Source organism: Ranitomeya imitator, chromosome 2, assembly GCF_032444005.1.
Source record: "Ranitomeya imitator isolate aRanImi1 chromosome 2, aRanImi1.pri, whole genome shotgun sequence".
Lineage (NCBI taxonomy): Eukaryota > Metazoa > Chordata > Amphibia > Anura > Dendrobatidae > Ranitomeya > Ranitomeya imitator.
Genome location: NC_091283.1, coordinates 497,139,736 through 497,165,450, shown reverse-complemented (window position 1 = coordinate 497,165,450; position 25,715 = coordinate 497,139,736). Strand labels below are relative to the sequence as shown.

Sequence of the window (25,715 nt, the reverse complement as noted above, 5' to 3'; positions counted from 1 at the left end):
AGGGCTAGGGTTAGGGCTAGGGTTAGGGTTAGAGCTAGGGTTAGGGTTGGGGCTACAGTTAGGGTTGGGGCTAAAGTTAGGGTTAGGGTTTAGATTACATTTACAGTTGGGAATAGGGTTGGGATTAGGGGTGTGTCAGGGTTAGAGGTGTGGTTAGGGTTACCATTGGAATTAGGGTTAGGGGTGTGTTTAGATTAGGGTTTCAGTTTTAATTGGGGGGTTTCCACTGTTTCGGCACATCAGGGGCTCTCCAAACACGACATGGCGTCCGATCTCAATTCCAGCCAATTCTGCGTTGAAAAAGTAAAACAGTGCTCCTTCCCTTCCGAGCTCTCCCGTGTGCCCAAACAGGGGTTTACCCTCACATATGGGGTATCAGCGTACTCAGGACAAATTGGACAACAACTTTTGTGGACCAATTTCTCCTGTTACCCTTGGAAAAATACAAAACTGGGGGCTAAAAATAATTTTTGTGGGAAAACAAAAAGATTTTTTATTTTCACGGCTCTGCGTTATAAACTGTAGTGAAACACTTGGGGGTTCAAAGTTCTCACAACACATCTAGATAAGTTCATTGAGGGGTCTAGTTTCCAATATGGGGTCACTTGTGGGGGGTTTCTACTGTTTAGGTACATTAGGGGCTCTGCAAACGCAATGTGACGCCTGCAGACCATTCCATCTAAGTCTGCATTCCAAATGGCGCTCCTTCCCTTCCGAGCCCTCCCATGCGCCCAAACGGTGGTTCCCCCTCACATATGGGGTATCAGCGTACTCAGGACAAATTGGACAACAACTTTTGGGGTCCAATTTCTCCTGTTACCCTAGGGAAAATACAAAACTGGGGGCTAAAAAATAATTTTTGTGGGAAAAAAATTTTGTTTTATTTTTATGGCTCTGCATTATAAACTTCTGTGAAGCCCTTGGTGGGTCAAAGTGCTCACCACACATCCAGATAAGTTCCTTAGGGGGTCTACTTTCCAAAATGGTGTCACTTGTGGGGGGTTTCAATGTTTAGGCACATCAGTGGCTCTCCAAACGCAACATGGCGTCCCATCTCAATTCCTGTCAATTTTGCATTGAAAAGTCAAACGGCGCTCCTTCCCTTCCGAGCTCTCCCATGCGCCCAAACAGTGGTTTACTGCCACATATGGGGTATCAGCGTACTCAGGACAAATTGGACAACAACTTTTGAGGTCCAATTTCTTCTCTTACCCTTGGAAAAATAAAAAATTGGGGGAAAAAATATTATTTTTGTGAAAAAATATGATTTTTTATTTTTACGGTTCTGCATTATAAACTTCTGTGAAGCACTTGGTGGGTCAAAGTGCTCACCACACATCCAGATAAGTTCCTTAGGGGGTCTACTTTCCAAAATGGTGTCACTTGTGGGGGGTTTCAATGTTTAGGCACATCAGTGGCTCTCCAAACGCAACATGGCGTCCCATCTCAATTCCTGTCAATTTTGCATTGAAAAGTCAAACGGCGCTCCTTCCCTTCCGAGCTCTACCATGCGCCCAAACAGTGGTTTACTGCCACATATGGGGTATCAGCGTACTCAGGACAAATTGGACAACAACTTTTGGGGTCCATTTTCTCCTGTTACCCTTGGTAAAATAAAACAAATTGGAGCTGAATTAAATTTTTTGTGTAAAAAAGTTAAATGTTCATTTTTATTTAAACATTCCAAAAATTCCTATTAAACACCTGAAGGGTTAATAGACTTCTTGAATGTGGTTTTGAGCACCTTGAGGGGTGCAGTTTTTAGAATGGTGTCACACTTGGGCATTTTCTATCATATAGACCCCTCAAAATGACTTCAAATGAGACGTGGTCCCTAAAAAAAAATGGTGTTGTAAAAATGAGAAATTGCTGGTCAACTTTTAACCCTTATAACTCCCTAACAAAAAAAAAATTTGGTTCCAAAATTATGCTGATGTAAAGGAGACATGTGAGAAATGTTACTTATTAAGTATTTTGTGTGACATATCTCTGTGATTTAATTGCATAAAAATTCAAAGTTTGAAAATTGCGAAATTTTCTCAATTATCGCCAAATTTCCGTTTTTTTCACAAATAAACGCAGGTACTATCAAAGAAATTTTACCACTATCATGAAGTACAATATGTCACGAGAAAACAATGTCAGAATCACCAGGATCCGTTGAAGCGTTTCGGAGTTATAACCTCATAAAGGGACAGTGGTCAGAATTGTAAAAATTGGCCTGGTCATTGACGTGCAAACCACCCTTGGGGGTAAAGGGGTTAAAGGGACCAAAAGTAATTGGACAATTGACTCCAAGGCTATTTCATGGACAGGTGTGGGCAATCCCTTCGCTATGTCATTCTCAATTAAGCAGATAAAAGGCCTGGAGTTGATTTGAGGTGTGGTGCTTGCATTTGGAAGGTTTTGCTGTGAAGTAAACATGCTGTCAAAGGAGCTCTCCATGCAGCTGAAACAAGCCATCCTTACGCTGCGAAAACATAAAAAAACCCTTCCGAGAAATTGCTACAATATTAGGAGTGGCAAAATCTACAGTTTGGTACATCCTGAGAAAGAAAGAAAGCACTGGTGAACTCATCAATGCAAAAAGACCTGGGCGCCCACGGAAGACAACAGTGGTGGATGATCGCAGAATAATCTCCATGGTGAAGAGAAACCCCTTCACAACAACTAACCAAGTGAACAACACTCTCCAGGAGGTCGGCGTATCAATATCCAAATCTACAATAAAGAGAAGACTGCATGAAAGTAAATACAAAGGGTTCACTGCACGGTGCAAGCCACTCATAAGCATCAAGAATAAAAAGACTAGACTGGACTTTGCTAAAAAGCATCTAAAAAAGCCAGCACAGTTCTGGAAGAACATTCTTTGGACAGAGGAAGCCAAGATCAACCTCTACCAGAATGATGGAAAGAGAAAAGTATGGCGAAGGCGTGGTACAGCTCATAATCCAAAGCATACCACATCATCTGTAAAACACGACGGAATCAGTGTGATGGCTTGGTCATGCATGGCTGCCAGTGGCACTGGGTCACTAGTGTTTATTGATGATGTGACACAGGACAGAAGCAGCCGAATGAATTCTGAGGTATTCAGAGCCATACTGTGTGCTCAGATCCAGCCAAATGCAGCCAAACTGATTGGTCACCGTTTCATACTACAGATGGACAATGACCCAAAACATAAAGCCAAAGCAATCCAGGAGTTTATTAAAGCAAAGAAGTGGAATATTTTTGAATGGCCAAGTCAGTCACCTGATCTCAACCCAATTGAGCATGCATTTCATTTGTTAAAGACTAAACTTCAGACAGAAAGGCCCACAAACAAACAGCAACTGAAAACCACCGTAGTGAAGGCCTGGCAGAGCATCAAAAAGGAGGAAACACAGCGTCTGGTGATGTCCATGAGTTCAAGACTTCAGGCAGTCATTGCCAACAAAGGGTTTTCAACCAAGTACTAAAAATGAATATTTTATTTAAAATTATTGAATCTGTCCAATTACTTTTGGTCCCTTTTAAAACAGGGTGGCACATGTTAAGGAGCTGAAATTCCTAAACCCTTCATCCAATTTTAATGTGGATACCCTCAAATGAAAGCTGAAAGTCTGGACTTCAACTGCACCAGAATTGTTTTGTTTAAAATTCATTGTGGTAATGTCTACAACCAAAATTAGAAAAATGTTGTCTCTGTCCAAATATATATGGACCTAACTGTATGGTGCCATTACTGACAGCATGAAATGGAAGGGGTTTTCTTTGTTAAGTAACACTCTTTCATAGTCAACTGTCTGTTAGACACTTTTTAATGAATAATTAACTTACCAGTAGTTGAATTCTTCTAATTAAACCCTTTCTGACATTAGACGTACTATGCCGTTGAGGTGGAGTGGGCCCGTATGCCCACCGACAGGATAGTACGTCATAGCGATCGGATGCAAACGGGGGGGAGCGTGGCCGATCGCGGCCGGGTGTCAGCTGACTATCGCAGCTGACATCCGATACTATGTGCCAGCAGCGGTCACGGACAGCCCCCGGCACTGTAACCCTCGGTACACTGCGATCAAACATGATCTCAGGGTTCTGGCGGTATAGGAAAGCATCGTGCAGGGAGGGGACTCCCTGCGTGCTTCCCTGAGGCCCCCGGAGCAACGCGTGATCGCGTTGCTGCGAGGGTCTCTTTCCTCCTCCTCCCTGCAGCAGGCCGGATACAAAATGGCCACGGGGTTGCATCTGGGTCCTGCAGGGAGGTGGCTTACCAGCGCCTGCTCATAGCAAGCGCTGGTAAGCCTGCAGGAGTGCACGTCAGTGCACAGCAAAGTGTCAGATCAGCGATCTTACACTATAACATGATGCTTTTCCCCCCCCTATAAATAAATTTCTTTATCTAAATAAAAAAAAAACAATAAAAGTTACACATACTTAGTATCGGCGCGTCCGTAACGACCCGACCTATAAAACTGTCCCACTAGTTAACCCCTTCAGTGAACACCGTGAAAAAAAAATGAGGTATTAAACAACGCTTTGTTATTATACCGCCAAACAAAAAGTGGAATAACACGCGATCAAAAAAATAACCATGGTACCACTGAAAACGTCATCTTGTCCCGCAAAAAACGAGCCACCATACAGCATCATCAAAGAAACAAAAAAGTTATAGTCCTCAGAATAAAGCGATGCAAAAATAATTATTTTTTCTATAAAATAGTTTTTATCATATAAAAGTGCCAAAACTTAAAAAAAATGATATAAATGAAGAATAAAACTGCTTTATCCATTATACCAAACGCAGAATGGTATGAATGCCTCCCCCAAAAGAAATTCATGAATAGCTGGTTTTTGGTCATTCTGCCTCACAAAAATCGGAATTAAAAGCGATCAAAAAATGTCACGTGCCCGAAAATGTTTCCAATAAAAACGTCAACTCGTCCCACAACAAACAAGACCTCATATGACTCTGTGGACCCAAATATGGAAAAATTATAGCTCTCAAAATGTGGTAACGCAAAAAATATTTTTTGCAATAAAAAGCGTCTTTCAGTGTGTGACGGCTGCCAATCATAAAAATCCGCTAAAAAAACCCGCTATAAAAGTAAATCAACCCCCCCCCTCATCACCCCCTTAGTTAGGGAAGAATAAAAAAATTTAAAAAATGTATTTATTTCCATTATCCCATTAGGGTTAGGGTTAGGGTTAGGGCTAGGGTGGGCTAGGGTTAGAGTTAGGCTTAGGGTTAGGGCTAGGGTTAGGGCTAGGGTTAGGGCTAGGGTTAGGGTTAAGGCTACAGTTAGGGATGGGGCTAAAGTTAGGGTTAGGGTTGGGGCTAAAGTTAGGATTAGGGTTTGGATTACATTTACGGTTGGGAATAGGGTTGGGATTAGGGTTAGGGGTGTGTCAGGGTTAGAGGTGTGGTTAGGGTTACCGTTGGGATTAGGGTTAGGGGTGTGTTTGGATTAGGTTTTAATTAGGGGGTTTCCACTGTTTAGGCACATCAGGGGCTCTCCAAATGCAACATGGCATCCGATCTCAATTCCAGCCAATTCTGCGTTGAAAAAGTAAAACAGTGCTCCTTCCCTTCCGAGCTCTCCCGTGCGCCCAATCAGGGGTTTACCCCAACATATGGGGTATCAGCGTACTTCGTACATTGGACAACAACTTTTGGGGTCCAATTTCTCCTGTTACCCTTGGGAAAATACAAAACTGTGGGCTAAAAAATAATTTTTGTGGAAAAAAAAGATTTTTTATTTTCACGGCTCTGCGTTATAAACTGTAGTGAAACACTTGGGGGTTCAAAATTCTCACAACACATCTAGATAAGTTCAATGGGGGGTCTAGTTTCCCATATGGGGTCACTTGTGGGGGGTTTCTACTGTTTAGGTACATTAGGGGCTCTACAAACGCAATGTGACGCCTGCAGACCATTTCATCTAAGTCTGCATTCCAAATGGCGCTCCTTCCCTTCCGAGCCCTCCCATGCGCCCAAACGGTGGTTCCCCTCCACATATGGGGAATCAGCATACTCAGGACAAATTGGACAACAACTTTTGAGTCCAATTTTTCCTGTTACCCTTGGAAAAATACAAAACTGGGGGCTAAAAAATAATTTTTGTGGGAAAAAAAATATTTTTTATTTTTACGGCTCTGCATTATAAACTTCTGTGAAGCACTTGGTGGGTCAAAGTGCTCACCACACATCTAGATAAGTTCCTTAGGGGGTCTACTTTCCAAAATGGTGTCACTTGTGGGGGGTTTCAATGTTTAGGCACATCAGTGGCTCTCTAAACGCAACATGGCATCCAATTTCAATTCCTGTCAATTTTGCATTGAAAAGTCAAAGGGATGGGGCCATGCATACAAGGATGGGGATGGAGCCATGCATACAAGGATAGGGATAGGGCCATGCACACAAGGATAACAGAAAAATTACAGCCCTCTCCATTGTTTGTAGGTGGGAAAACTTGCAAATTCTGGAGTGTATCAAACACTCTATCTTTAGTTTTACATTAATATTTTGTTAATAATTTTTTATTTTATTATTTTTTTATAGGATTGTTTTATTATATTCTATATAATGTTATTTTACTTATTTTGCATTTTGCCATATTTTCTTTAGTGTTGCTTTAAGGAAAATATATGGCCAAACCACTGTGACAGTTACAGGTGATTCATTTCCTTCTTATCAGGCTGACATACTTCTCAATAAATGTAAAATGCGTTATGGAAACTGTGGTTTGAAGTCCATACTGCACACGACAGTGCATGTTACGCTCTCCATGTGCAGTTACAGAAAATTTCATACAAAATGTTACAGTTGTTTCCATAGTAACTGGCAATTATCTAATTATATTTATACTGCACAGGAGTGCGTGATAGTATTATAGGTAATGGATCTAAGTAATGCACACCGGAGGGGGCAAAAACTCACTGCTTGGGTTATTGGAACAACAGCATTTAATTAAATGCGATTTTAGTTTGTGTTTGTGTTGGCTGTTTCCATTGCAAATGTGATCTGCCACTTAGCAGAAACTGAGAACAAGAACCAATAAATAGAGAAATACACACTATTTGTGAATATTTTTTTATGCACAGCTGACTAGCGCCCACATAGTGCCAAACAGTGACCATTGAATGGCAAAATATGTTCTCATAAAATCATAGAAGGCTCATATAGAGACTAATATACTTTAACCACATTATACCCATATAGTGCCCACATAGTGGTATGCTGTCCCTGCAGTGTTCATTTAGTGCATGATAACCCTGACTCAGCATAGACAGTGCCCTTTCCTTTCAAGGCTTCACTACGTTCTACAGTTACACGGCAATATTATTAATAACAAAGTTATAGTATTGTATTTTGCCCACATAGTGCCAAATGGTGCCCAGGGGTGGCCCGTTTAACTTATAGCATTGATACTTATAGTGCTCAGGATGCTCACAATAAGTACAGTAGACCCAATCTCCAGATGGCAGCCCTCCATCACCTGGGCGACTAGAACGTGGTTCTGGGGACACTGCCCGACTTACAAATGACTCACGTGGTGCAGGACTTTGGCTTTTTAGTTCCTTCAAGGCTTGGTATACAAAGTCAAGGACTTGGAGAAGTGCATCTGGGGTAATAGGAGTATGACTGAGAGTAGGGGATGGCACAGACTGTGTGGCCTGCATAAGTGGAGCAGGTGAAAGTGGAGATACGATGAATATTCTGACAGCCAGGTCTAGAGAACAAGGAGCAGGAGCATAGTGGGGACAAGGTGAGTCATTACCCACTACCTGCAAGGCTACAGCTTTAAAGTCTAAGTCTAAGGCTGGGTTCACACTGCGTCTGTGGCGTCCATTAGACGGACTATGTTACACCGCGGCATAACGCGATGTAACGCAGTCCGTTAATGCCGCCATTATGTCCTATGTCAGACGCATCACTAGCGCACACCCACAATGGGCGTGCGCTAGCGATGTGCCGTCATTGAGTGGCGGACCCTGGGACATGGGCTGCAGCGTTTCTGGGTCTGTCACTGCTAGCGCAGGTAGAGCATCTGCTAGCTCTATCTGCGCTAGCATGATGACACATCGGCACTTGCGTTAACAGCAGCCCGTTAACGTACACTGTGTTCCAAATTATTATGCAAATTAGATTTAAGTGTCATAAAGATTTAATTGTTTTGTTTTTCAAATAAACTCGTGGATGATATTGTAACTCAGGGATCAATAGATAACTAAAATCAATCTTAAACACATGTGATAATTAGTTTTCCAGGTGATTCTAATTAAAGGAAAACTACTTAAAAATGATGTTCCACATTATTAAGCAGGCCAAAGGTTTCAAGCAATATGAGAAATAAAAAGGATCTCTGCTGCTGAAAAGCGTTATATTTTGCAATCCCTTGGACAAGGTATGAAAAAATTAGATATTTCACAAAAACTTTGTGATCATTATACTGTGAAGAGATTTGTGACTGAAACAGAGCACAGACAGAGTTCATGCAGATAAAGGCATAATGAGGAAGGTTTCTGCCAGACAAATTCATTGGATTAAGAGAGCAGCTGCCAAAATACCATTACAAAGCAACAAACAGTTATTTGAAGCTGCTGGTGCCTCTGGAGTCTCTCGAACCTCAAGGTGTAGGATCCTTCAAAGGCTTGCTGTGGTGCATAAACCTACTATTTGGCCACCCCTAAACAGTGTTCATGAGCAGAAACGGTTGCAGTGGGCCCAGACATACATGAAGACTAATTTTCAAACAGTCTTGTTTACTGATGAGTGTTGAACAACCCTGGATGGTCCAGATGGATGGAGTAGTGGATGGTTGGTGGATGGCCACCATGCCACAACAAGGCTGCGACGTCAGCAAGGAGGTGAAGAAATCATGTTTTGGGCAGGAATCATAGGGAAACCGCTGGTGGGGCCCTTTAAGGTTCCTGAAGATGTGAAAATGACCTCTGTAAAGTAAATAGCGTTTCTGACTGACAACTTTCTTCCATGGTCTAAAAAGCAGAAACGTGCCTTTAGGAGCAAAATCATCTTCATGCATGACAATGCCCCATCTCATGCCCGAAATAATACCTCTGAGTCATTGGCTGCTATGGGCATAAAAGGAGATAAACTCATGGTGTGGCTACCATCTTCCCCTGACCTCAACCCTATAGAGAACCTTTGGAGTATCATCCAGCAAAAGATCTATGAGGGTGGAAGGCAGTTCACATCAAAACAGCAACTCTAGGAAGCTATTCTGACTTCATGCAAAGACGTACAAGCAGAAACTCTCCAAAAACTCACAAGTTCAATGGATGCAAGAATTGTGAAGATGATATCAAAGAAGGGTTCCTATGTTAACATGTAACTTGGCCTGTTAGGATGTTTTGGAGATAAATAGCTTTTTTGTTCAATGAATGTGACCTCCTAAAGCTGCAAATTCATCAAATGAGCATTTTCAGTTCTTTAAAACATATCAAATGTTTAGAAATTCTACTGTGCCTAATAATTTGGAACAGTGCATTTTGAGTTTTTATTCATTTTGGAGATTATTCTGTTATCATTGGGAGGTTTCTTCAATAAAATTCGATGTATACGCTAACGCAGGGGTGTCAAACTGCATTCCTCGAGGGCTGCAAACAGGTCATGTTTTCAGGATTTCCTTGTACTGCACAGGTGATAATTTAATCACCAACTCACTATTTGTGTAGGTGATTAAATTATCACCTGTGCAGTACAAGGAAATCCTGAAAACATGACCTGTTTGCAGCCCTCAAGGAATGCAGTTTGACACCCCTGCGCTAACGGGTGATGACTTTTATTAGACTGACTGTCATTTGCACTGACCATTTAGGAAAATCTGAGAAAAATGTCAACTGCATAATAATTTGGAACATAGTGTATGTATTGAACGGGCTGCTGTTAACGCAATGTGAACCTGGCCTAAGTCATGTTGGAGTTTTGTGCTGCTAGCATGCAGAGTTTACTTTGTACGAGTCTGGAATCCACACCTTCTATCAATCTGTCAGTGATTATGTTTTCTGTGGCAGCAGGTGTTGTGAATTCTGTGGCAGAGCTCCCTCCTGTGGTCACAAGTGGTACTTCGGCTGATTCTCTCTGGGAGCTTCCGTTTGTGGAGGAAAGTGGTACTGCGGCTTCTGAGTTTCCTCCCTCAGGTGATCTGGTGAGGTCGTTAGGTGCTTCTCTACTTAACTCCACCTAATGCTTTGTTCCTGGCTTCCTGTCAATGTTCCAGTGTTGGACTTGTTTTTCCCTGGATCATTCCTGTGGCCTGCTGCTCTGCATAGCTAAGTTCTTCTTTGCTATTTGTTTGCTATTTTTTCTGTCCAGCTTGTCTAATTGTTTTGCTGGAAGCTCTGGGACGCAAAGGGTGCACCTCCGTGCCGTTAGTTTGGTACGGAGGGTTTTTTTGCCCCCTTTGCGTGGTTTTCTTTAGGGTTTTGTGTAGACCGCAAAGTTATCTTTCCTATCCTCGCTCTGTTAAGAAAGTCGGGCCTCACTTTGCTGAATCTATTTCATCCCTACGTTTGTCTTTTCATCTTTACTCACAGTCATTATATGTGGGGGGCTGCCTTTTCCTTTGGGGTATTTCTCTGAGGCAAGGTAGGCTTATTTTCTATCTTCAGGCTAGTTAGTTTCTCAGGCTGTGCCGAGTTGCATAGGCAGAGTTAGGCGCAATCCACGGCTGCCTCTAGTGTTGTTTGGAGAGGATTAGGGATTGCGGTCTGCAGAGTTCCCACGTCTCAGAGCTCGTTCTATGATTTTGGGTTATTGTCAGATCACTGTGTGTGCTCTGACCTCCATGTCCATTGTGATACTGAATTGCCTTTCATAACAAGCAGGATCTAGATTGTCTATTTGCTGTAAAGCCCTGTATGCAGACTGAAGGGCTAATGCGTAGTCCTAGAGGGTTTCACCTGGTTCCTGATGTCGATTGTAAAATTTTAGATGAAAATCGATAGGCGACTGGTGTTCAAATTCTTTTCTCAGGTGGGTGAGGATCTGTTTTACCCTGGTCTTTTCAGTAGATCGCCAGGGATGGACTTCTTCAGCCACTGGACCTTGAAGCTGGCCCAGGAGAAGTTGTACCCGCTGATGGGGAGAACCTGAGAAGAGTTCAAAGGTGTACATTAGCTTTTTTTTAATCAAGCAAGTGTATGGGGACCTCCTCTCTAGATTGGGAGACTAGAGGTTCCTATGAAGAATGGTATGCCAGTGGCCTTGACAGGGGCTGGAACCAGGTTGTTGGCATTAGCCTGTAAAACTGGAACACTAGCTAATGACGATGATGGTGCACAGTTAGTGGACTCTGCCTGGTCATTATGAAGAGGGTCAAACATTTTGGTGTTAATACCGGTACTGTCTCTTTAAGAATAAGGACGACCAGTAGCTTTAAGAAATGCACAATTATACAGCCACACAGTTTGTGAAATGGAAAGCTCCCACTCTTGAATATAGCACTGTTTGAAATGAAAATTTGCACTTATCTGTATAACTTGGGAGGCAGGAGAGAATCCCCTTTGAAAAAGCTGGACCGTGAAACGCGCGTCAGGGGCATTTGGGAAGCCGTGGGAGTCACCTCTACTCACGGGTATGCATGCGGATATAATTGCAGTCGTTCTGGGCTCATGATGGGTATGTTACCTATATATGTAATGACGCTGTTTTGATGGGTTTAGCCATTGAACTCTGCGTGGTACGACCAAAATCATGCCTATGCCTTGATGGGATACACTTTATCTCCCACTCCTTCCCCAATTCATCGCCAGTTTTCCCTTTGTACCTCCTGTTTTTGGGTCTTCATTGTAATATGTATATTAATTTATTTGTATATATGATTTATTTCAATAAAATAACCTTTTTATCATGATTGGTGGGACATTGAGTATGCTCCATTTTTTGTGTATATTGTATTTGGGAGCAGTCCTTTTCAGTTATCTTCTTCTGGTGCTTACGACGGGGGAGTGATATGTGTTCACTCCTGGCCACAGTGTTATATTGTGCTTGATGAGTTTTGTACTGAATGCCCATATAAATGTCTCAGGAGGATTGATCCTACTGACATATGCCCTTTAAGTCATTGGTTACCTAGTGAATAATATTTGTTACCTGAATTTCTGTCAGCAGCACACATGCATCGTAAAGGATTGCTGACCCGCAATGTTATAACTTTGTTGGTGTCCTACACTTTTGTCTTCAAACCCATCTATAATTGTTAACCCCTATTTTTCTATAATTCTGAAAGTCAGTCATTTTTTTTATTTCAGAAGGACCATTTCTACACAGTGAAGATAATGTACACTTGTGGGTATGCTGCTTCTTTGCTAGCACTGGTCAGCGCCATTAGCATCTTCTCCCTCTTTAGGTGAGTAGAACGCACATGGTTGCGATAGATTTTTAAAAATGTTTACAGAGGCCTACATACTGTAGAAGATGTTCAGAAATCTGCTTCACACAAAATTAGAATATTATCAAAAAGATAATATATTTCAGGTTTTCAATACAAAAATTGAAACTCATATTATATAGTCAGTTTTTATTTCTGTTAATGTTGATGATTATGGCTTACAGTCAATGAAGACCCCAAGGTCATTATCTCAGTAAATTAGAATACTTTATAACAAAAGCTTGAAAAATGATTTTAAAATTTGAAATGTTGGCCTACTGAAATGTATGTTCAGTAAATGGAATCAATATTTAGCTGGGGCTCCTTTTGCATCAATTAATGAATCAATGTGGCGTGGCTTGGAGGCTATCAGTCTTGCACTGCTGAGGTGTTATGGAAGCCCAGGTTGCTTTGATAGCAGCCTTCAGCTTGTCTGCATTGTTGGGTCTGATGTCTCTTATCTTCCTCTTGACAATAACCCATAGATTCTCTAAGGGGTTAAGGTCAGGCAGTTTGCTGGCCAATCAAGCACAGTGGTACTGTTGTTTTTAAACCAGGTATTGGTACTTTTGGCAGTGTGGACAGGTTCTCCGGCTGGAGAATGAAATGTCCATCTCCAAAAAGCTTGTTGGCAGAGGGAAGCATGAAGTGCTCTAAAATTTCCTGGTAGACAGCTGCGCTGACTTTGGTCTTGATAAAACACAGTGGACCTTCACCAGCAGATGACATGGTTCCCCAAACCATAAGTGATTGTGGAAACTTCACAGTAGACCTCAAGCAGCTTGGATTGTGTGCCTCTCCACTCTGCCTCCAGACTTTGGGACCTTGATTTCCAAATGAAATGCAAAATTTACTTTCTTCTGAAAACAACACATTGGTCCACTGAGCAACAGTCCAGTTCTTTTTCTCCTTGGCCCAGGTAAGACCGCTTCTGGCATTGTCTATTAGTCATGAGTGGCTTGACACAAGGAATACAACACTTGTAGCCCATGCCCTGAATACGTCTGTGTGTGGTGGCTCTTGAAGCAATGACTCCAGGACCAGTCCACTCCTTGTGAATCTCCCCCAAATTTTGAAATGACCCTTTCTTAACAATCCTTTCAAGGCTGTGGTTATCCCGGTTGCTTGTGCACCTTTTTCTTCCACACTTTTTCCTTCCACTCAACTTTCCATTAATATGTTTGGATACAGCACTCTGTGAACAGCCATCTTCTTTAGGAATTACCTTTTGTGGCTTACCCTCTTTGTAGAGTGTCAGTGACTGCCGTCTGGACATCTGTCAAGTCAGCAGTCTTTCCCATGATTGTGGAGCCTACTGAAACAGACTAAGGGACCTTTTTAAATGCTTAGGAAGTCTTTGCAGTTTTTTTTGTTAATTATTCTAATTTACTGAGATAATGACTTTAGGGTTTTCATTGGCTGTAAGCCATAATCATCAAAATTAACAGAAATAAACACTTGAAATAGATGACTCTATATAATATACAAATTTCACTTTTTGTATTGAAGAACTGAAATAAATTAAATTTTGATGATATTATTATTATTATTTATTGTTATAGCACCATTTATTTCATGGGGCTTTACATGTGAGGAGGGGTATACTGTTGTGAATTCCGCTCTTGGGCTCCCTCCAGTGGTTGTAAGTGGCACTTTTGTGAGTTCTGCTCTTGGGCTCCCTCTTGTGGTTTCTAGTGGTATGGCTGCTCCTTGGAGTTAGCTGTCATCAGCTGCCTCCACTTATCGTCTCTTCTGCTCGGCTATTTAAGTCTGGCTCTATCTTCAGCCAGTGCCACTTGTAAATGGTTCCTGGTTGGATTCACATCTCTTTGGAGTTCCCTGTTATCCTGTCCAGTTCAGCTAAGCTAAGTTTTTGCTTGCCCTTTTCTGTCCATAGATTGTGGACTTATCCATTCTGTGCTTTCTATGTTTATCAGTGTAATTAATTCTGTCTTGCTGGAAGCTCTGGGAGGCAGATTTGCCCTCCACACCTTTAGTCAGGTGTGGAGATTTTTTTAAAACTCTGCGTGGATTTTTGTAGTGTTTTATACTGACCGCACAGTATTCCATCCTGTCCTATCTATTTAGTTAGACTGGCCTCCTGTGCTCATCCTGGTTTCATTCTGTGTATGTCTTTTCCCTCTCCTCTCACAGTCATTATTTGTTGGGGGCTAATCTATCCTTTGGGGATTTTCTCTGAGGCAAGATAGCTATCCTGCTTCTATCTTTAGGGGTAGTTAGCTCTTTGGCTGTGACAAGATGCCTAGGGAGAGTTAGGAGCATTCCACGGCTACTTCTAGTGTTGTGTTGAGCTTAGGGACTGCGGTCAGTACAGTTACCACTTCCTTCAGAGCTCGTTCCATGTTGCTCCTAGACCACCGTATCATAACAGTACAAGTGGCCAAAAATGAATTAAATGCATCTCAAAAGAAGGAAAAGAAAGTTCTGAACCATTTTTTTTTATCTGTGCTCCAGTTTGTCTTTTTTTTTCTTTTCCTCTTGATATCTGGGTGGTTCAGGATATATGCTTTGGCATGGATGTTCAGGGTTTGTTTTCTCGTGAGGATCAACTTGCTGCAAGAGTACAGTGTATCCAGGACTATGTTGTCCAGACTCCGGCTTTAGAGCCCAGAATTCCTACTCCTGATTTGTTTTTTGGGGACAGATCCAAGTTTTTGAACTTTAAAAATAACTGCAAATTGTTTTTGCTTTGAAACCCCGTTCTTCTGGTGATCCCATTCAGCAAGTAAAAATCATCATATCCTTGCTGCGTGGTGACCCTCAAGACTGGGCTTTTTCTCTTGAAACAGGTGATCCGGCATTATTGAATGTAGATGCATTTTTTCAAGCGCTCGGATTATTGTATGATGAACCTAATTCTATGGATCATGTGGAAAAAACCCTGTTGGCCTCGTGTCAAGGTCAGGAAGCGGCAGAGTTTTACTGCCAGAAATTTAGAAAATGGTCTGTGCTCACTAAATGGAATGAAGAGGCTCTGGCTGCTATTTTCAGAAAAGGTCTTTCTGAAACCCTTAAAGATGTTATGGTGGGCTTTCCTACGCCTGCCGGTTTGAGCGAATCTATGTCTCTAGCCATTCAGATTGATCGGCGTCTGCGCTAGCGCAAAGCTGTGCACCATATGGCAGTTGTTGTGAATTCTGTGGCAGAGCTCCCTCCTGTGGTCACAAGTGGTACTTCGGCTGATTCTCTCTGGGAGCTTCCGTTTGTGGAGGAAAGTGGTACTGCGGCTTCTGAGTTTCCTCCCTCAGGTGATCTGGTGAGGTCGTTAGGTGCTTCTCTACTTAACTCCACCTAATGCTTTTATCCATGCTTCCTGTCAATGTTCCAGTGTTGGACTTGTTTTTCCCTGGATCATTCCTGTGGCCTGCTGCTCTGCATAGCTAAGTTCTTCTTTGCTATTTGTTTGCTATTTTTTCTGTCCAGCTTGTCTATTTGTATTGCTGGAAGCTCTGGGACGCAAAGGGTGTACCTCCGTGCCGTTAGTTCGGTACGGAGGGTCTTTTTGCCCCCTTTGCGTGGTTTTCTTTAGGGTTTTGTGTAGACCGCAAAGTTATCTTTCCTATCCTCGCTCTGTTAAGAAAGTCGGGCCTCACTTTGCTGAATCTATTTCATCCCTACGTTTGTCTTTTCATCTTAACTCACAGTCATTATATGTGGGGGGCTGCCTTTTCCTTTGGGGTATTTCTCTGAGGCAAGGTAGGCTTATTTTCTATCTTCAGGCTAGTTAGTTTCTCAGGCTGTGCCGAGTTGCATAGACAGAGTTAGGCGCAATCCACGGCTGCCTCTAGTGTTGTTTGGAGAGGATTAGGGATTGCGGTCTGCAGAGTTCCCACGTCTCAGAGCTCGTTCTATAATTTTGGGTTATTGTCAGATCACTGTATGTGCTCTGACCGCTGTGTCCATTGTGATACTGAATTGCCTATCACAACAGTACAGGAAGCCAAAAGTGCTAATGATTCTCAATAGAGGGAAAAAAGAAGTTCTGAGACCATTTTTTTTTCTTTGCACTGTGTTTTGCCTTTTTTTTCCCCTAGACATTTGGGTGGTTCAGGACACAGGTGTAGCAATGGACATTAAAGGTCTGTCTTCATGTGTGGATCAGCTCACGGCAAGAGTTCAAAATATTCAAGATTTTGTGGTTCAGAATTCTTTGTTAGAATCGAGAATTCCTACTCCAGATTTGTTTTTTGGAGATAGAACTAAATTTCTGAGTTTCAACAATAATTGTAAACTATTTCTGGCTTTGAAACCTCGCTCCTCTGGTGACCCAGTTCAACAGGTTAGGATCGTCATTTCTTTTTTGCGTGGCGACCCTCAGGACTGGGCATTTTCTCTTGCGTCAGGAGATCCTGCATTAAGTAATATTGATGCGTTTTTCCTGGCGCTCGGATTGCTGTACGATGAGCCTAATTCAGTGGATCAGGCAGAAAAGAATTTGCTGGCTCTTTGTCAGGCTCAGGATGAGATAGAGGGATATTGCCAGAAATTTAGAAAGTAGTCCGTGCTCACTCAATGGAATGAATCTGCGCTGGCAGCTATATTCAGAAAGGGTCTCTCTGAAGCCCTTAAGGATGTCATGGTGGGATTTCCTATGCCTGCTGGTTTGAATGAGTCTATGTCTTTGGCCATTCAGATCGGTCGACGCTTGCGTGAGCGTAAATCTGTGCACCATTTGGCGGTATTACCTGAGATTAAACCTGAGTCTATGCAGTGCGATAGGACTATGACCAGAGTTGAACGGCAAGAACACAGACGACTGAATGGGCTGTGTTTCTACTGTGGTGATTCCACTCATGCTATCTCTGATTGTCCTAAGCGCACTAAGCGGTTCGCTAGGTGTGCCACCATTGGTACAGTGCAGTCAAAATTTCTTCTGTCCATTACCTTGCTCTGCTCTTTGTCATCGTATTCTGTCATGGCGTTTGTGGATTCAGGCGCTGCCCTGAATTTGATGGACTTGGAATATGCTAAGCGTTGTGGGTTTTTCTTGGAGCCCTTGCAGTGTCCTATTCCATTGAGAGGAATTGATGCTACGCCTTTGGCCAAGAATAAGCCTCAATACTGGACCCAGCTGACCATGTGCATGGCTCCTGCACATCGCTTTCTGGTGTTGCATAATCTGCATGATGTGGTCGTGTTGGGGTTGCCATGGCTACAAGCCCATAATCTAGTATTGGATTGGAAATCCATGTCGGTGTCCAGCTGGGGTTGTCAGGGGGTACATGGTGATGTTCCATTTCTGTCAATTTCGTCATCCACCCCTTCTGAGGTTCCAGAGTTCTTGTCTGATTACCGGGATGTATTTGATGAGCCCAAGTCCGATGCCCTACCTCCGCATAGGGATTGTGATTGTGCTATCAATTTGATTCCTGGTAGTAAATTCCCAAAAGGTCGACTGTTTAATTTATCCGTGCCTGAGCACACCGCTATGCGCAGTTATGTGAAGGAATCCCTGGAGAAGGGGCATATTCGCCCGTCATCGTCGCCATTAGGAGCAGGGTTCTTTTTTGTAGCCAAGAAGGATGGTTCGCTGAGACCTTGTATAGATTACCGCCTTCTTAATAAGATCACTGTTAAATTTCAGTACCCCTTGCCATTGTTATCTGATTTGTTTGCTCGGATTAAGGGGGCTAGTTGGTTCACCAAGATAGATCTTCGTGGTGCGTATAATCTGGTGCGAATCAGGCGAGGCGATGAATGGAAAACGGCATTTAATACGCCCGAGGGTCATTTTGAGTATCTAGTGATGCCATTCGGACTTGCCAATGCTCCATCAGTGTTTCAGTCCTTTATGCATGACATCTTCCGAGAGTACCTGGATAAATTCCTGATTGTGTACTTGGATGACATTTTGATCTTCTCGGATGATTGGGAGTCTCATGTGAAGCAGGTCAGAACGGTTTTTCAGGTCCTGCGTGCTAATTCTTTGTTTGTGAAGGGATCAAAGTGTCTCTTTGGTGTGCAGAAGGTTTCATTTTTGGGGTTCATCTTTTCCCCTTCTACTATCGAGATGGATCCTGTTAAGGTCCAAGCCATCCATGATTGGACTCAGCCGACATCTCTGAAAAGTCTGCAAAAGTTCCTGGGCTTTGCTAATTTTTATCGTCGCTTCATCTGCAATTTTTCTAGTATTGCCAAACCATTGACCGATTTGACCAAGAAGGGTGCTGATTTGGTCAATTGGTCTTCTGCTGCTGTGGAAGCTTTTCAAGAGTTGAAGCGTCGTTTTTCTTCTGCCCCTGTGTTGTGTCAACCAGATGTTTCTCTTCCGTTCCAGGTCGAGGTTGATGCTTCTGAGATTGGAGCAGGGGCTGTTTCGTCGCAGAGAGGTTCTGATTGCTCAGTGATGAAACCATGCGCTTTTTTTTCCAGGAAGTTTTCGCCTGCTGAGCGAAATTATGATGTGGGCAACCGAGAGTTGCTGGCCATGAAGTGGGCATTCAAGGAGTGGCGTCATTGGCTTGAAGGAGCTAAGCATCGCGTGGTGGTATTGACTGATCATAAGAACTTGACTTATCTCGAGTCTGCTAAGCGTTTGAATACTAGACAGGCTCGTTGGTCGCTGTTTTTTGCCCGTTTTGACTTTGTGATTTCGTACCTTCCGGGCTCTAAAAATGTGAAGGCGGATGCTCTGTCTAGGAGTTTTGTGCCCGACTCTCCGGGTTTATCTGAGCCGGCGGGTATCCTCAAGGAAGGAGTAATTGTGTCTGCCATCTCCCCTGATTTGCGGCGGGTGCTGCAAAAATTTCAGGCTAATAAACCTGATCGTTGTCCAGCGGAGAAACTGTTTGTCCCTGATAGGTGGACGAATAAAGTTATCTCTGAGGTTCATTGTTCGGTGTTGGCTGGTCATCCTGGAATCTTTGGTACCAGAGAGTTAGTGGCTAGATCCTTTTGGTGGCCATCTCTGTCGCGGGATGTGCTTACTTTTGTGCAGTCCTGTGGGATTTGTGCTCGGGCTAAGCCCTGCTGTTCTCGTGCCAGTGGGTTGCTTTTGCCCTTGCCGGTCCCGAAGAGGCCTTGGACACATATCTCTATGGATTTTATTTCGGATCTTCCCGTTTCTCAAAAGATGTCAGTCATTTGGGTGGTCTGTGATCGCTTTTCTAAGATGGTCCATCTGGTACCCTTGTCTAAATTGCCTTCCTCCTTTGATTTGGTGCCATTGTTCTTCCAGCATGTGGTTCGTTTGCATGGCATTCCAGAGAATATCGTTTCTGACAGAGGTTCCCAGTTTGTTTCGAGGTTTTGGCGAGCCTTTTGTGGTAGGATGGGCATTGACTTGTCTTTTTCCTCGGCTTTCCATCCTCAGACTAATGGCCAGACCGAACGAACCAATCAGACCTTGGAAACCTATCTGAAATGCTTTGTTTCTGCCGATCAGGATGACTGGGTGTCCTTTTTGCCTTTGGCTGAGTTCGCCCTTAATAATCGGGCCAGCTCGGCTACCTTGGTTTCGCCATTTTTCTGCAATTCTGGGATCCATCCTCGTTTCTCTTCAGGACAGGTTGAGTCTTCGGACTGTCCTGGTGTGGATACTGTGGTGGACAGGTTGCAGCAGATTTGGACTCATGTAGTGGACAATTTAACCTTGTCCCAGGAGAAGGCTCAACATTTCGCTAATCGCAGACGCCGTGTGGGTCCCCGACTTCGTGTTGGGGATCTGGTTTGGTTATCTTCTCGTCATATTCCTATGAAGGTTTCCTCTCCTAAGTTTAAACCTCGTTTCATTGGTCCGTATAGGATTTCTGAGGTTCTTAATCCTGTGTCTTTTCGTCTGACCCTCCCAGATTCTTTTTCCATACATAACGTATTCCATAGGTCATTGTTGCGGAGATACGTGGCACCTATGGTTCCATCTGTTGACCCTCCTGCCCCGGTTTTGGTGGAGGGGGAATTGGAGTATATTGTGGAGAAGATTTTGGATTCTCGTGTTCCAAGACGGAAACTCCAGTATCTGGTTAAATGGAAGGGTTATGCTCAGGAAGATAATTCCTGGGTTTTTGCCTCTGATGTCCATGCTCCCGATCTTGTTCGTGCCTTTCATGTGGCTCATCCTGGTCGGCCTGGGGGCTCTGGTGAGGATTCGGTGACCCCTCCTCAAGGGGGGGGTACTGTTGTGAATTCTGTGGCAGAGCTCCCTCCTGTGGTCGCAAGTGGTACTTCGGCTGATTCTCTCTGGGAGCTTCCGTTTGTGGAGGAAAGTGGTACTGCGGCTTCTGAGTTTCCTCCCTCAGGTGATCTGGTGAGGTCGTTAGGTGCTTCTCTACTTAACTCCACCTAATGCTTTTATCCATGCTTCCTGTCAATGTTCCAGTGTTGGACTTGTTTTTCCCTGGATCATTCCTGTGGCCTGCTGCTCTGCATAGCTAAGTTCTTCTTTGCTATTTGTTTGCTATTTTTTCTGTCCAGCTTGTCTATTTGTTTTGCTGGAAGCTCTGGGACGCAAAGGGTGTACCTCCGTGCCGTTAGTTCGGTACGGAGGGTCTTTTTGCCCCCTTTGCGTGGTTTTCTTTAGGGTTTTGTGTAGACCGCAAAGTTATCTTTCCTATCCTCGCTCTGTTAAGAAAGTCGGGCCTCACTTTGCTGAATCTATTTCATCCCTACGTTTGTCTTTTCATCTTAACTCACAGTCATTATATGTGGGGGGCTGCCTTTTCCTTTGGGGTATTTCTCTGAGGCAAGGTAGGCTTATTTTCTATCTTCAGGCTAGCTAGTTTCTCAGGCTGTGCCGAGTTGCATAGGCAGAGTTAGGCGCAATCCACGGCTGCCTCTAGTGTTGTTTGGAGAGGATTAGGGATTGCGGTCTGCAGAGTTCCCACGTCTCAGAGCTCGTTCTATTATTTTGGGTTATTGTCAGATCACTGTATGTGCTCTGACCGCTATGTCCATTGTGATACTGAATTGCCTATCACAACAGGCAGTATCCTCTGAGCAAAGTCCTGAACCTATGCAATGTGATAGGATTTTGACTAGAATAGAATGGCAGGAATTCAGACGTCAGAATAGGCTGTGTTTTTACTGTGGTGATTCGGCTCATGTTATCTCTGATTGCCCTAAGCGTACTAAGAGAGTCGCTAGGTCTGTTACCATTAGTACTATACAGCCTAAATTTCTCTTATCTGTGACCCTGATTTGCTCATTGTCGTCCTTTTCTGTCATGGCATTTGTGGATTCAGGCGCTGCCCTGAACTTAATGGACTTAGAATTCGCCAGGCGCTGTGGTTTTTCCTTGCAGCCTTTGCAGAACCCTATTCCTTTGAGGGGCATTGATGCTACACCCTTGGCCAAGGATAAATCTCAGTACTGGACACAGATGACTATGTACATGGCTCCTGCACATCAGGAAGATTGCCGCTTTCTGGTGTTGCATAACCTGCATGATGTTGTTGTACTGGGATTTCCATGGTTACAGGAACATAATCCGGTGCTGGATTGGAAAACTATGTCAGTGACTAGTTGGGGTTGTTGAGGAGTACATAGTGACGTTCCTTTGATGTCAATTTCCTCTTCCCCCTCTTCTGAGGTCCCTGAGTTTTTTTTTCGGATTTCCAGGATGTATTTGATGAGCCCAAGTCCAGTTCCCTTCCTCCGCACAGGGACTGTGATTGTGCTATTAACTTGATTCCTGGTTGTAAGTTCCCTAAGGGCCGACTTTTCAATCTGTCTGTGCCAGAGCATGCCGCCATGCGGAGCTATGTTAAGGAATCTTTGGAGAAAGGGCATATTCGGCCCTCTTCGTCACCATTGGGAGCAGGTTTCTTTTTTGTTGCTAAGAAGGATGGCTCCTTGAGACCCTGTATTGATTATCGTCTTCTTAATAAGATCACGGTCAAATTCCAATACCCCTTGCCTTTGCTTACTGATTTGTTTGCTCAGATTAAGGGGGCTAGTTGGTTTACTAAGATTGACCTCCGAGGGGCATATAATCTTGTTCGTATTAAACAGGGTGACGAAAGGAAAACTGCATTTTATACGCCCGAAGGCAATTTTGAATACCTTGTGATGCCATTTGGGCTCTCTAATGCTCCATCTGTGTTTCAGTCTTTCATGCATGATATTTTCCGCAATTATCTTGATAAATTCATGGTCGTATATTTGGATGATATTTTGATTTTTTCCGATGATTGGGAGTCTCATGTGAAGCAGGTCAGGATGGTGTTCCAGATCCTTCGTGATAATGCTTTGTTTGTGAAGGGGTCTAAGTGCCTATTCGGAGTTCAGAAGGTCTCTTTTTTAGGTTTTATTTTTTCTCCCTCATCTATAGAAATGGATCCTGTTAAGGTCCAAGCTATTCATGACTGGATCCAACCCACATCTGTGAAGGGTCTTCAAAATTTTTTGGGTTTTGCTAATTTCTATCGCCGTTTCTTTGCCAACTTTTCCAGTGTGGTTAAGCCCCTTACTGATTTGACAAAGAAAGGCGCTGATGTGACGAATTGGTCCTCTGAGGCTGTTGAGGCCTTTCAGGAGCTTAAACGCCGATTTACTTCGGCCCCTGTATTGCGTCAACCGGATGTTTCTCTTCCTTTTCAGGTTGAGGTCGATGCTTCTGAGATTGGGGCAGGGTGTTGTGATCTGGTGGTTAGGACAAATAGTGGACCTGGTAGATAGAGCACCAGAAAAGACCTGATAGCACATTTGAACAGGACAAGCTCTGGGAAGTGGAACCTCCGCTGACCGCAATCCCCAATCCTATCACGCACACCAGAAATAGCCGTGGAGCGCTCCCATCATGACCTAGGCGCCTCGTCACAGCCTCAGAACCAGCTAGCCCTAGAGATAGGAAAAATAAGCCTATCCTGCCTCAGAGAAAATTCCCCAAAGGAAAAGGCAGCCCCCACATATACTGACTGTGAGCAAGACGAAATCACAAACACAGAGATGAAATAGATCTAGCAAAGAGAGGCCCGACCTACTAAACAGACAGAAGATAGGAAAGGTCACTTTGCAGTCAGCAAAAAACCCTACAAAAAGCCACACAGAGAGTGCAGGGAAAAATACCATCCGCACCGACTAACGGAGCGGAGGCGCCCCCCTGCGTCCCAGAGCCTCCAGCAAGCAAGGCAAAATTCACATAAGCATGCTGGACAGAAAAAATAGCAAACAAGAAAAAAGCAAAGCGAAACTTAGCTTTTGCTGGAGGAAACAGGTAACCAGGAAGATCCAGAAGCGAACTAGACCAATGCTACAACATTGACAGCTGGCATCGGACAAGGATCCAAGTGGAGTTAAATAGAGCAGCCCACTAATGAATTAGCCTCGTCACCTGTAGAAGGAAACTCAGAAACACCCACAGGCATCAGAGAAAGTCCACGGACAGAACGAGCCGAAGTACCATTCATGACCACAGGAGGGAGCCCGAAAACAGAATTCACAACAGCAGGGGCCCTTTTGTCTCTGAGGGAGTCTGATGGTTCTTTGATGAAACCGTGTGCTTTTTTTTCCAGAAAGTTTTCGCCTGCGGAACGCAATTATGATGTCGGCAATCGGGAGTTGTTGGCTATGAAGTGGGCGTTTGAGGAGTGGCGACATTGGCTTGAGGGAGCTAAACACCGTGTTGTGGTCCTGACCGATCATAAGAATCTGATTTACCTCGAGTTGGCCAAGCGGCTGAATCCTAGACAGGCTCGATGGTCCCTGTTTTTCTCCCGTTTTGATTTTGTGGTCTCGTATCTTCCGGGATCTAAGAATGTTAAGGCTGATGCCCTCTCTAGGAGTTTTTCGCCTGATTCTCCTGGAGTCCTTGAGCCGGTTGGCATTCTTAAGAAGGGGGTGATTCTTTCTGCTATCTCCCCTGATTTGCGGCAGGTGCTTCAGGAATTTCAGGCTGATAGGCCTGACCGCTGTCCAGTGGGGAAGCTGTTTGTTCCTGATAGATGGACAAGTAAGGTAATTTCTGAGGTTCATTGTTCAGTGTTGGCTGGGCATCCTGGGATTTTTGGTACCAGAGATATGGTTGCTAGGTCCTTTTGGTGGCCTTCCTTGTCGCGCGATGTGCGTGCTTTTGTGCAGTCCTGTGGGACTTGCGCCCTGGCCAAGCCTTGCTGTTCCAGCGCTAGTGGGTTGCTTTTGCCTTTGCCGGTCCCTGAGAGGCCCTGGACGCATATTTCCATGGATTTTATTTCGGATCTTCCTGTTTCCCAGAAGATGTCTGTTATCTGGGTTGTTTGTGACCGGTTCTCTAAAATGGTCCATCTGGTACCTTTGCCTTAGTTGCCTTCCTCCTCAGATTATTTTTTCAGTATGTGGTTCGTTTGCATGGCATTCCGGAGAATATTGTGTCTGACAGAGGTTCTCAGTTTGTCTCTAGATTTTGGCGGGCCTTTTGTGCTAGGATGGGTGTTGTGAGTTCTGTTTTTGGGCTCCCTCTGGTGGTTACTGATGGTACTGGGTGATTTGTGTTCTGCTGTCTCTGGTGTCCACCTGTTCTATTAGGATTTGGGAGTTTCCTATTTAACCGGGCTTTCTTGTCATTTCCCCGCCGGCTATCAAGGTTATCAGAGTGTTTTGTTACCTCAGCTTCTGGCTTCAGTAATCTTCAGGACAAGCTAAGTTTTTGATTTTCTTGTTTCACGTTTTGCTTTATTTTTGTCTTGTCCAGCTTGCATGTAATTGTTTCTTTGCTGCTGGTTGCTCTAGTGGGCTGTAATTGCTCCTCATGTTCCATGAGTTGGAACATGAGTTCAAGTAATTACAGGATGGTTTTTTGAAGGGTTTTTTGCTGACCGCGCAGTTTACTTTTGTATCCTCTGCTATCTAGTTTTAGCGGGCCTCATTTTGCTAAATCTGTTTTCATACTGTGTATGTGCCTTCCTCTCATTTCACCGTCATTATATGTGGGGGGCTGCTATTCCTGTGGGGTATTTCTCTGGAGGCAAGAGAGGTCTGTGTTTCTTCTAATAGGGGAAGTTAGATCTTCGGCTGGTGCGAGACGTCTAGGATCAACGTAGGCACGTTCCCCGGCTATTGTTATTTGTGTGTTCAGGTTTAGGGTCGCGGTCAGCTCAGGTTCCATCACCCTAGAGCTCGTTGGTGCTTGTCCTTTTGTGATTCCCTGCCATTGGAATCATGACAGTATAGCCGGCCAAAAAATGTTTGGGCTGAAGTAGGAGGAAAAGTAGTCTGAGGAAGTTTTTTTTTTTCTCTCCTCTGAGGTTGCTGCCTAGCCTTAATTGCAACCTGGCTGATTTTTTTTTCCCTCCTCTTAATCCTTGAATGGCTCTGACCTTAGCTGTTTATCATGGACGTCCAGAGTTTAGCTTCCAGCTTGAATAATCTTGCTGCTAAGGTTCAAAATATACAAGATTTTGTTGT

The 25,715-nt window shown here is 43.8% G+C and overlaps 1 protein-coding gene across 1 annotated transcript in view; it reads left to right on the top strand.

Annotated features, from left to right (window-relative positions):
- LOC138664648 (vasoactive intestinal polypeptide receptor-like) overlaps positions 1–25,715 on the top strand; it is a 339,770-nt gene that overhangs the window by 150,892 nt on the left and 163,163 nt on the right. The window contains exon 5 of the mRNA XM_069751535.1: positions 12,259–12,356. Coding sequence (XP_069607636.1) covers positions 12,259–12,356 — 98 coding nt within the window. The remainder of the gene's footprint in view (positions 1–12,258; positions 12,357–25,715) is intronic.